Source organism: Aedes albopictus, unplaced genomic scaffold (assembly GCF_035046485.1).
Source record: "Aedes albopictus strain Foshan unplaced genomic scaffold, AalbF5 HiC_scaffold_38, whole genome shotgun sequence".
In the NCBI taxonomy this organism is placed as follows: Eukaryota; Metazoa; Arthropoda; class Insecta; order Diptera; family Culicidae; genus Aedes; species Aedes albopictus.
Genome location: NW_026917177.1, coordinates 108,929 through 121,000, shown reverse-complemented (window position 1 = coordinate 121,000; position 12,072 = coordinate 108,929). Strand labels below are relative to the sequence as shown.

General features: G+C 45.1%; 1 protein-coding gene across 1 annotated transcript in view; it reads right to left on the bottom strand.

The window, feature by feature from the left end:
- Positions 1–1,362: 1,362 nt before the first annotated feature.
- LOC115269642 (uncharacterized) overlaps positions 1,363–12,072 on the bottom strand; it is a gene marked incomplete at its 3' end in the record, with an annotated part of 69,101 nt that continues 58,391 nt past the window's right edge. The window contains 1 exon segment of the mRNA XM_062843629.1: positions 1,363–1,628. Within this exon segment, the coding sequence (XP_062699613.1) occupies positions 1,363–1,628 (266 nt within the window).

Below are 12,072 nucleotides of genomic sequence, written 5' to 3'. Positions count from 1 at the left end.
GGTGCGATAAGAGGGTCTTCTAGTTAAGAAATGTGTAAAACAGAAGATTTGTTAACTACAATTAATCAATTTTAACGGCCTATCATGCAGATTTTGGAGTCAGTTGCCGCAGCCAGAACAATTAATTTTCGGCTGAAGATGAACATGGAAGAGGCGTTAGGCCTAGCTGGAATCTGCAGAGATGACGAGGACGTTGATATTGTTGCTAAGTACTTCAGAAGCTGGCGAAGGAAGGTTTGCAATAATACCGTGAGATATAATTAAGAATTGTTGGTTCCAGTTAGAAATAGAGTCTGTGATGTTATTACAAAAAAAACAGGATAAAAAACTTTTGAACCGGTTATAATTGTAGCTCAGTTGTTACGGGCAAAGTTGTTAGAATCCATCGGTGGCCGCCACAATGCCCACATTTGGAGTTCGTTCAAATGAAAATAACATTGCCAAGGAAAGTTACAAATGCAATCCTGTTGGAGCTTTGATCAGCCTGGTAGATCATCCCCGTGGTTGTGTAGCCTCTTGCGTATGTAGACGTTGATGGCCTCACGTATCGTTCAGGAGTAGCTACTGTCGATGGAGAAGCAGCTATTGCCGGACTGTAGCGGTACCACCATTCGGTTCGGCCTATGTTCTGGCACTATTCAGTGATGTATCCGGAAGGTAAGCGCCGCCCGTCATCCAGGCGGGCAGCGTATCGAAGTTTTCCAACTTTCTCCACAATCTTCCCGAAGATCCATTTGTCCGTAAACAGAAAATTCCTAACACGTACACGTTCGCCATTCTTGAATTCTCGCACTTGATTGATCGGCGGCAGGATGTATCGTTTTCCTGTATGTTAGCAATATGTTCCAGAGTTCGACGTTCAGCTGTGCCTTCGTACATTTGAGCGACTTCAGCTTCGGTTTCAGCGTCTGCACATACCTCTCCGCTTGACCGTTTGTAGCAGGATGGTAGAGTGTTTCCATCTTATGCACGATATCATTCATTCGCAGAAATTGTTGAAATTGTTCGGACGTAAATTAGACATCGAGATCGCTGACGAACACCGACGGTACTCCAAAAGTGTGGAACATTTCACGACACATCTGGATAGTACTGTCAGCAGTGATTGAACTACATACTCACGCCTCTTTGCCTCACCGAACACACAATTGGCGATCAGCTTTTCAATAGTACTGTCCATTCCATTCCACCAGCAATAGCCTCGCACCAGTGACTTGGTTCGCATTGATCCGAAGAGCGTAGAGTGTAGCTCCTCAAGGACTCGCTTCTGAAGACACGGCGGGACGAACAATCGTATACCACGCAGCATACAGCCTTTTTACTTTGCAAACTCGCATTGGTCGATTCCAAACCGGTCTTTACCTTCAACGAGAACACCGTACTTGACTCCTTCAATCAGCTTCTTCACAGAGGAATCATCGGCAGTTGCTTGTGCCAACTCCGCAGCAATAAGTGGAAAAGTTTCGATTTGAAGCAGATCTACTAAGTCCGACTTTTCGATGACGTTGTCTGCATCCGTCAGCTTCAGTGGGATTCGGGAGAGCGCATCCGCATTGGCATGGCTCGCCGACTTCCGAAACCGTATTTCGTAATCGAAGGATTGCACGTAGGTTGCATAATGCAGCATCCTAAGAGCGGATAATACTTTGTGTTCCCCGAAGATTTTGGTCACTACTTGATCATCCAAAACCAAAACGAATCTCCGGCAGTACATAAATCGAAAGAACTTCTTAATACTGAATATTATCGCATACGCTTCCTTGTCCACTCCACATGTATGTGCGCCTGTCGCCTCAGCATACGCGCAGAATCTCGAGGCCGCGTTGCCAGACGAGGGCGAGCTCGATGAGGCCCCTCTAGAGGACTGCTGGAGTACAGTGAAAGCAGCCATCAACGACGCAGCCGAGAGCACCATCGGGTACGTGGAACGGAATCGACGGAACGAATGGTTCGACGAAGAGTGCAGAACGGTTTTGGAGGAGAAGAACGCAGCGAGGGTGGTAATGCTGCAGCAAGGGACTCGACAGAACATGGAACGTTACAAACAGAAGCGGAAACAGCAGACCCACCTCTTTCGGGAGGAAAAGCGCCGCCTGGAAGAAACGGATTGTGAAGAAATGGAACTGCTGTGCCGTTCCCAAGAAACACGGAAGTTCTACCAGAAGCTCAACGCACCCCGCAACGGCTTCGTGCTGCGAGCCGAAATATGCAGGGATAAAGACGGAGGCCTCTTGCCGGACGGACGTGAGGTGATCGAAAGGTGGAAGCAGCACTTCGATCAGCACCTGAACGGCGTGGAGAACGTATGCACGGGAGCCCACGGCAACGGAAGAAACGACGACGCCAGTGCAGCGGAGGACGGAAATGAACCAACTTCCACGCTGAGGGAAGTTAAGGATGCCATTCACCAGCTCAAAACCAACAAAGCAGCTGAACCAAGGTATCGCAGCTGAACTCATCAAGATGGGCCCAGAAAAGTTGGCCAACTGTCTGCATCGGCAAGCCGGCTTCATCGACGGCCGGTCGACAACGGACCAGATCTTTACCGTACGGCAAATCCTCCAAAAATGCCGTGAATACCAGGTCCCAACGCATCACTTATTCATCGACTTCAAAGCGGCATACGACAGTATCGACCGAGCCGAGCTATGGAGAATCATGGACGAAAACGGCTTACCTGGGAAGCTAACTAGACTGATTAAAGCAACGATGGACGGTGTGCAAAACTGCGTAAGGGTTTCGGGTGAACTATCCAGTTCATTCGTATCTCGCCGGGGACTGCGACAAGGTAACGGACTCTCATGTCTACTCTTCAACATCGCGCTGGAAGGTGTGATGCGACGAGCCGGGCTCAACAGCCGGGGAACGATTTCCACAAAATCCGGACAATTTGTGTGCTTTGCGGACGACATGGACATTATCGCTAGAACATTTGGAACGGTGGCAGAACTGTACACCCGCCTGAAACGCGAAGCAGCAAAGGTCGGACTGGTGGTGAATGCCTCAAAAACAAAGTACATGCTGGTAGGCGGAACCGAACACGACCGGATCCGTCTGGGTAGTAATGTTACGATAGACGGGGATACTTTCGAGGTGGTGGAGGAATTCGTCTACCTCGGATCCTTACTGACGGCTGACAACAACGTGAGCCGAGAAATTCGGAGGCGCATCATCAGCGAAAGTCGGGCCTACTACGGGCTCCAGAAGAAACTGCGGTCGAAAAAGATTCACCCACGCACCAAATGCACTATGTACAAAACGCTAATAAGACCAGTGATCCTCTACGGGCACGAGACATGGACCATGCTCGAGGAGGACCTGCAAGCACTCGGAGTTTTCGAGCGACGCGTGGCAGGGCATGTTGCAAGAATGCCGGACAACAACCCTGCAAAGCTGGTGTTTGCAACGGATCCGGTTGGCACAAGAAGGCGTGGAGCGATGTATGTAGAATTTGCATAAATTGTCATAATATTATACCACTCGTTTTTATAGCAAATCCTACATTTCGACCCGTTTGGGACCTAGGCAAAGTGTCGACCAGAAACCATGACTTATCGACTTCTTGGAGCAAATTTACATTTTTGCATCGTCGTCGCACTGCAAGACGACGACGACGACGACGTGGTGTCAATCAATCAATCTATCTCAATGCTTCCCCACGACAACACGAAGACGGATGGACACAACGAAAAAGAGTACTCCACAAAAACCATTTTACAGCCGTAATCCATTAGTTGAAATGATTTGCTAGATTTTAAACTTATAAATGCCTGCGGTTAAGAGCGATTCCAATCAGATGACTGTGTGATTAATTTGCCTCCACCACCACCGCCACCCCCAACGAGCGCGTGCTAAGCGTCACTAGCGCTGGAGTTGTGTCACAGTTAAATCAGGACTCAAAATGTGATTGTTTGAAACTCAGTTTTCCGTCAGTGCTTCCGTTCGACATTACAGAGACCCAACTAACTTTAACAATTCCATCGACCGTTTGAGCGAATCGTTTTACAAAAACCTCGCACCCATTAAAACAAGTTGCAATCGTTTTTCTTTGCAAAATTTTCTTTTTTGGCGCCCATTTTCCATTTCCTTGAGCCGCCACAAAACTGTGTTCGTTTGCCGCTCAAAAATCATCAAAAGGGAGCATGGGTGCACGAGCGTTCGTCTTCGTCGCCGTCTACGTCGTCTTCATCGGATGCGAACGAATCCCTGGGAGCCGATTAGCAGTGCTCTATTTTGCATAAAAGTTGAAACGGGTATAACTGGGCGGAAAGAAGGCTCCAAGCGAGCGAATGAACGTCAGAAAACTAATTCAATGAGGCTTATTGAAGAGTTAGTTCTTGCGGGGTTTGGATGGATCCGGATGCCTAGGCCAGGGCGGCGATAGGCAAATGAGAACGAGAAGCCACTCGACCAAGACGCGCAGAAAGGGGATGATACGCTTTTACAATAATGGCAGGGTAGATGGGCGGGAGTGAAGGATGTGGGATGTGCAGATTCAAAGGCGGGCAAAACTAATGTAATGATCTGCTAGGAAAATTTGCATTTTTTCTCATCTCATGTTATTGCTGAAATGGTTTTTTTTTTCTTCGGAGAGATCTGCGACTTTTCCTTCCGAAGTGATTTTCGTTTGCATAAGTACAGTTGAAGGAATTGCTTTCGGGGCATCAAGATGCCCAAATCTTTTAACCGACACAGGGTGTGGAATCATTTGCACAGAGGGAGTGGAAAGTGTGCATAAAAGAGCTCCCTGCTGAAATGGTCAAACACGCTGCATCCTACGTTTCATAGGCATTTTTTCTTCATTTAAATGAACTTATTTTTAAGTAGGTTATGTATTTGTATTAGGGTGGCCCTAATGAAAAACAAAAATTTCTAAACATGCCAAGTCTTACCTCCTAAATCAGTTGTTTTGGACTCCCAGAAGCTACGTTCAAAATTTGAGCGAAATCGGTTGATCCTAAGGGGGCGCTCAAAACGCTTGAAGTTTGTATTATTGGTATTATTGCAGGTGACTATATGCCAAACAACTTTGTCGAAGACCACGAAGTGATCCGACGGCTGTAAAAAAAAAGTTATACCCTAGGCAAGGTGAGGCAAAGTATTGAGATTTCATTATTGATATTATTCCTTTGGAATAATTATTGGAAAAATAACAAAAAAGTTTATCCTCACTTTACCTAGGGTATAACCTTTTTTTACAGACATTGGATCACTTTGCGGTCTTCGACAAAGTTGTTTGGCATATAGTCACCTACAACAATACCAAAGGGTTTGATTATTGAACGCTTACAGCGCCACCTAGCGGCAAAATTCGAAAACTTAAAATTTCTGCATACATTTGGCCAAGTTTTCCCATACAAACTTCAAGCGTTTTGAGCGCCCCCTTAGGCTCAACCGATTTCGCTCAAATTTTGAACGTAGCTTCTGAGAGTCCAAAACAACTGATTCAGGAGGTAAGACTTGGCATTTTTCGAATTTTTTGTTTTTCATATAAGTGTGGGCCACCTTAATTTGTATGCACTTTTAATTTATGCACCTTTTCACGCCCTGCATAAAAAAAGGGAGAGCTATTCAGAACCAATACTGTGCATAAGAAAATGTTACAATGACGGTAACTATGACAACGGTGGCCAGAGGGCGTTAATAGGGGAGAGTAAAGGGAGTTTCAGAGAGTCTCACGGACATTTCATGGGGTCGTTTCATGGCGTTTCAGGAGGTCCCAAGTGGTCGCAGAGGCGTTTCAAGGGCGTTAGTGGATTTCAGAGAGTTCCAGGAAGTTTCAGGAGAGTTTCAGAGGTTCCCAAGGGCGTTCTAGAGGCATACTGGGAAAACTTGTAATAAGCTATTCTACAAGACGTTTCACCGGCGGGTAGCTCATTGTTATTATTTACATTCGATGTTTTTGTTTTCGCGAAAAGTAGCACAACATGTAGTGAGCGCCAATCAGATTTTTGCTGGCAGAGATGTTTTAGTTTCAAATGAGGCATGTATCAATGTATTAATGTCAAATGCCTTATTAGAGGGCATGAAATGTTGCTAACTCGCAAATTAAAAGATGAAATTTGTGAAAACAATCATGTTCTGGTGGGATTTGAACCCACGACTCCGTATTCGCCAGGCCAGCGCTTTAACCAACTAACCCACAGAAGGGGCTGTCCATAAACCACGTGGTCATTTTTTTGGGACTTTTCAAACCCCCCCCCCTCCCCCCGTGGTCATTAGTCCATACAAAATGTTTTATTTGTCCATACAAAATGGTCATTAGCCGAACCCCCCTCATGACCACGTGGTTTATGGACAGCCCCGAACAGGTAATGATTCTGTGGAATAGAAAGCCAAACTGACTCCGAAGCCGCACCGTTAACACTTTTCACAAACCCATCTCTCTTTTGACTTAGATGCCAATCCACAACACACTCGCGTTTGTGCCCACTAACTACAAGTAAGAGCGAATTGTTCTTATGAAGCCGAGACTTACTCTCGCACTCTGCATACCTAGCCACCAAGCAGTTTGTTTTGCTAATGTCTAATTAGCATGCGTCGAGAGGTCGGCACGCAAGCAAGGGTACAATGATACATATTGCCCTTTACTGTCTTTTCACCAGATTTGCTGGTATGTCTGAAACATACTGGACAAACTTGTAATTAGAAGGCACGAAATGTTGCAGAGAGTAAGTCTCGGATTCATAAAAACAAGTTCGTTCTTACTTGTAGTTAGTGGGCACACACGATAGTGTGTTGTGGATAGGCATCTAAGTCGAAAGAGAGATGGGTTTGTGAAAAAGGAATGTTCACGGTGTGGTTTCGAAGTCAGTTTGGTTTTCTGTTACACAGAATCATTACCTGTTCTGTGGCCTAGTGGTAAAAGCGCCAGTCTAGCGAATACGGAGTCGTGGGTTCGAATCCCACCCCATTTTTTCTTACATTTCATCTCACAATTTGACAATTCTCAACATTTCGTGCCTTCTAATAACAAGTTTTTCAAGTATGTTTCAGACATACCAGCAAATCTGGTAAAATGCCAGTAAAAGGCAATATGTATCATTGTCAAATTAGGGGGTCTCAGGGCTTCAGGGAGTCCCAGAAGTGTTTCAGAAGGTCTAAGAGGTGCTTCATAGGGTCTCAGGGGCATCCCGAGCAGAGGAGAATATCAAAATGATAACAACGGAATCACAAAATCTTTTTTTATATCTTGGTTTGTTATTATTAACTTATTGAGGCATTACCTTTCCATAACATGTTTTGTTGGACAAACTTAATTTGTTATGATCATGCTATTAATATATTTTCTTCAAATAACATTTCAATAACATGTTTTTTTGTAGAACAAGTTCAGTAATTTATGAATTATTGAGACTTAGCAAATATTTGCTCATTAATAACACATCAATGACAAGTTTTGCAATCAAAACTACACCATTCGAGATTGACGTTGTTCACAGCATTTTGCAAGAACCTGTTGAGAAAATCATGTTTTCTCGCCAGTTCCTCTTCCTTTTCTTTCTGACATTACATTCTAACCGTGTCAGTAGGGAACATTCTTTAAGTACGTCACGCTAAAATGTGGGATTTTCGGCCCCCTCCCCACTTCGTACGGGGTTTTCCTATACTTAACACATTGCTTGTCACATTTTCACAAACCCCCTTCCCCCTTAGACCTTATAGGATCTTATAACTCATTTTGATTCAAATTTGTTATCAATAACTTGATAATTTCAAAATTTGTTATTGAAATATTTTACAAATTCACTATTATTAATTTGTTATTGGAACAAACAAAATGTGTTATCCAACTGGTCTTCCAGGAACATTTTTTTGTAATGATTTTTGTTATTTTGCCGCTTATGACAGACAAGTTTATAACATTATATGTTATGTTAATAACACAAAAAAAACTCTTTCCCTTTCTCCGTTATTTTGCCAAAATAACATATTATATTATGCTGTAGATATTCTCTACTGCTCGGGATTTCAGGGGATCTCAGGGGCTTTTAAAGCAGTCTCAGTAGCATTTCAGGGAGTCCTAAGAGGTCCTAGAGGTTAAGGCTATGGATCGCCAATCCGGAGATGGCTGGTTCGATTCCCGTTCCGCTCGGGATTTTTTTTTCTCGATATCCTTGGCAAAGTGTATCATTGTGCTTGCCTCACAATGTTCTAATCCATGCAACGACTGGCAAAAAATGTCCTAAAACTAATAACTGTGGAAGTGCTCAAAGAAAACTAAGTTGGAGAAAGGCAGGCCAAGTTCCAGTGGGTACGTATAGAGCCATAACAGAGCCACCTGAAACAGCCCTGAAACCTTCTAAAATACCCTGAGACGTCCCTAAGTCCCTCTGTAGCGTTCCTGAGACCTCTTGAACCCCCCCTGGAACACTCGGAAACCCCTGGAAGCCCCTGAAACGACCGTGAGACCTTATAGTATCTCCTGTATTCCTCCAAGACCCCCTGGAACGCCTCTGAGATATCCTGGAACCCCTTGAAACCCCCTGAGATCTCGCAGTACTCCCCTGAAACCCCCCGGGAGACTCAGAGCCATACCTTCTGAGGGCTCCAGAAGAAAATGCGGTCAAAAGAGATTCACCTTCTCACCACATGTACCATGTACAAAATGAATAAGATCGGATATGAGTCTTGGACCATGCTCGAGGAAGATAAGGTGCGAGTAGGACGTTCTCAAGATTGGAGACAAGCACCAGTGATCCTAAATGGAATAGAATTCTTGACTTAGTCTTATCTACGGCTGGATATCAGGGCTTGATGTCAACCCGCTACTTTCCGGAGAACCATAATGCACAGTAGAGCTTAGAGTTCTTCGCTGCCTTCACTCACACTCGAACGTCGATCAGCCGTCCCGAACAAACGCTCAGGTTTCCAGAACAAACCCCCCTTTCTTGTCTGCCTTCGACGGTCGGCCGGAGTTCCTACTAGGGTTGGATACCGGATCTTCGCTTTCGAAGAAGTGAAGCAGAGGGCCGAATTGAAACATCTCCTTTCTGGGCGATTGCTCACCATATCTCCTTGTTAAAATTTCTGTCGAGTTTCTGTGTCGGTAAAAATCTCGTTGCTATAAGAAAAGAGGGCACCGGAGGGGTTATAGAAACCTTTTGAGAGTTTTAGGGGGACTCAGGTGCGTTGCATGGGGTGTCATTTCGCTTGTACAAAGTTACTTCCGGATGTGTGGAACTTATTTCGCTTAAGCTACTTGTATACCTGGAGCTCGGTCGCCCTCCTGGGGAGGCGCCAAAAGGGGCCCGCCGATACTGGTGGGTCGATGGATATGGTTCGTTTAGGAAGGAATCCCAGGCTCCACCTAATATGCAAGGTTTAGAGAAGAACGAAAGTCCTGTTCTCTGTGAATTCAGTAAAACGATTGATGGGAGTTTCATGCAGTTTACTGTTAAATTCGCTCGCAGATGGTGTTGCCTCCATTCTGTGCCACAATTTCTATAAAGAAGTTTCGACAGTAGTTTTCGAATTTGTACCAAAAGGGCTTCGGAAAGTACCGGGTGGGAGTATCGGATATCAACATAAATCGATAGAATGGGAAATCTTCCAATGCTAGTATTGTTATTGACAATAACTCAGTCTAGCATAACACGAGAATTCAAATATATTGGAAAATATATCAAAGAGGGATTCAGGATTGTCACATATTCATTTCCTGAATTGCAAGATACTTGTTCTTAGAACAATCATTTTTCACACCCTGTTTCATTTGCAGTACACATGAAACTAAACGTGTTTGAATAGCACTATCCAGTGCTAGTTAGAACGAAAGAAAAATGCAATTAAACCACCTTAACAACAAACCGAGAAAATTGGTTTGAAATTAAATTAAAAAAGCCAGATGCGAGTGTAAAATGCAACAACACCTTCGCCATCAAAATGGCTGAAAAACAGTAGAAAAGAAAAAAAAAGTTCTCACAAGGATAAAACAACGCGTCCGGAAAAAGCTACTCCTGGCAATAAGCTGAGTAATAATGGCAAAGTAATAAAAACGACTAACCGAGACGTTCGTTGGCTCGTGCTCTGGCTTTGGGTTGTAATTTCCAATTAAATTGAACCATGCCATAGAACCAGAACTCCCGATTCCAGATATCTAGGATCGTAAAACACGCTTTTGTGCACGGAATTGGTATCAAACCGAGAAAAAAAAGCAACCAGAATGGCACATTTCACGAGAACCGCGCCGTGCGCTAATGCCAAATGTTCGAGTGGGAATTAAAGCGGGAAAAATGCCACCGCCATAAATCAAGTATAAGCGTCAAGACGCACCAGGACCCAAGGACCAAGGACCGAGGATTGGAGACCGGGTGCAAGGAAAATAATAAATAATTTGAAAAGTTTCGGTTTTGGAGCCCAGGAGCGCAGTTGGGAAAAATGTCCGTGCAACATGTGGTCCGGTTATTGGTTCGTTACCGTCCGGTCGTCGTCGTCGTCATTGCGGATGCGTGCAAAAAGTGTCAACTTTTTGACAACTTATTTCGATGGCAAGCACGGCACCAAACGCTGGCCAGTTGGGCGCCATCGATTAGAAAAGTTGCTTTCTATGGAAGGGGGCAAGAAAATTTTCGGTTTTAGAATAACAACATATCTCAGATTCATGACTGGATACAAGAAACACACTATGCACACTTGGAATACTGCAAGTTATGATCCTGGAATATCCAGATGTATTATATTAAGTAGCCGATGGCGGCACCATCAAGATACAAACATGGCAGCTATACAGTATTCGTTCTTCCGGTACATTAATGACAACTTCGGCTGTTACACCATAAACACCATGAAAGTCTTTTTCTTCTTCTTCTTCTTCTTCTTCTTTATGGTTCTACGTCCCCACTGGGACTTGGCCTGCCTCACTTCAACTTAGTGTTCTTTGAGCACTTCCACAGTTATAAATTGAAGGGCTTGCAGAGGCTCCCGAGATGTTCAGGTCTGCTATGCAGAAATGCCTGGACGAGGGAGTTTTCCCAGAAGCTTGGAAGAGGCAGAGCCTCTATTGCCAAAGGCGGGGAAACCACCCGGAGACCCGTCGGCATATAGACCAATATGCTTGATTGACACAGCGGGGAAGGTGCTCGAAAAGATCATCCTCAATAGAATTTTGAGGTTCACCGAGGGCGAAAATGGTCTTTCGAGTAACCAGTACGGCTTCCGGAAGGGGAGGTCCACCGTAGACGCTATCTTGTTGGTTACAAAAACCGCCGAGAAAGCGCTGGAGCATAAGAGAAGGGGGAATTCACTACTGTGCAGTAGAGACTCTGGATGTAAGGAATGCGTTTAATAGCGCCAGTTGGTCTGTTATTGCCGATGCGCTCTTGCGTCTGAGGATACCCGGGTACCTGTACAAGATTCTCGGATGTTACTTTCAGAATCGAGTACTAGTTTATGACACGTACATAGGTGGGTCGGAAGTGCTTTCACATAACCTAAGGAGTCCCGTAAGGTTTTATCTCGGGTCCGGTGATATGGAATGTCATGTACGACGACGTGTTGAGGTTGGAGTACCCAGTGGGAGTGGATTTGCCGACGACATTACGCTCGAAGTCTACGGTGAAACGAGCGAGGGATGAAGTTGACTACCGACCACTCGATCAAGGTTGTGGAGGCGTGGATGCGGTCCAGGAAACTGGAGCTGACTTACCACAAGACTGAGGAGACGGTTGTTAACAAATGGAAGTCGGAGCAGCAGGCGGAGATCAGTGTAGGTGAGTGTACTATGCTGTCAAAGCGCTCCTTCAAACACTTGGGCGTGATGATCGACGATAAGCTTACCTTCGGTAGCCACGTTGATTATGCCTGTAAATGAGCCTCCACAGCTATTGCGGCACTGACCCGACTGATGTCCAATAGCTCTGCGGTGTACGCCAGTAAGAGCAAGCTTCTGGCTAGTGTTGTTACGTCCATACTTAGGTATGGCGGCCCGCCATGGAACACTGCGCTAAGTACTGAATGCTACCGACGGAAGCTGGGCAGTACTTACTGGCTTATGTGCCTGAGGGTTGCGAGCGCGTACCGTACTGTGTCACACGACGCTCTCTGCGTCATTACTGGTATGGTGCCTATCAG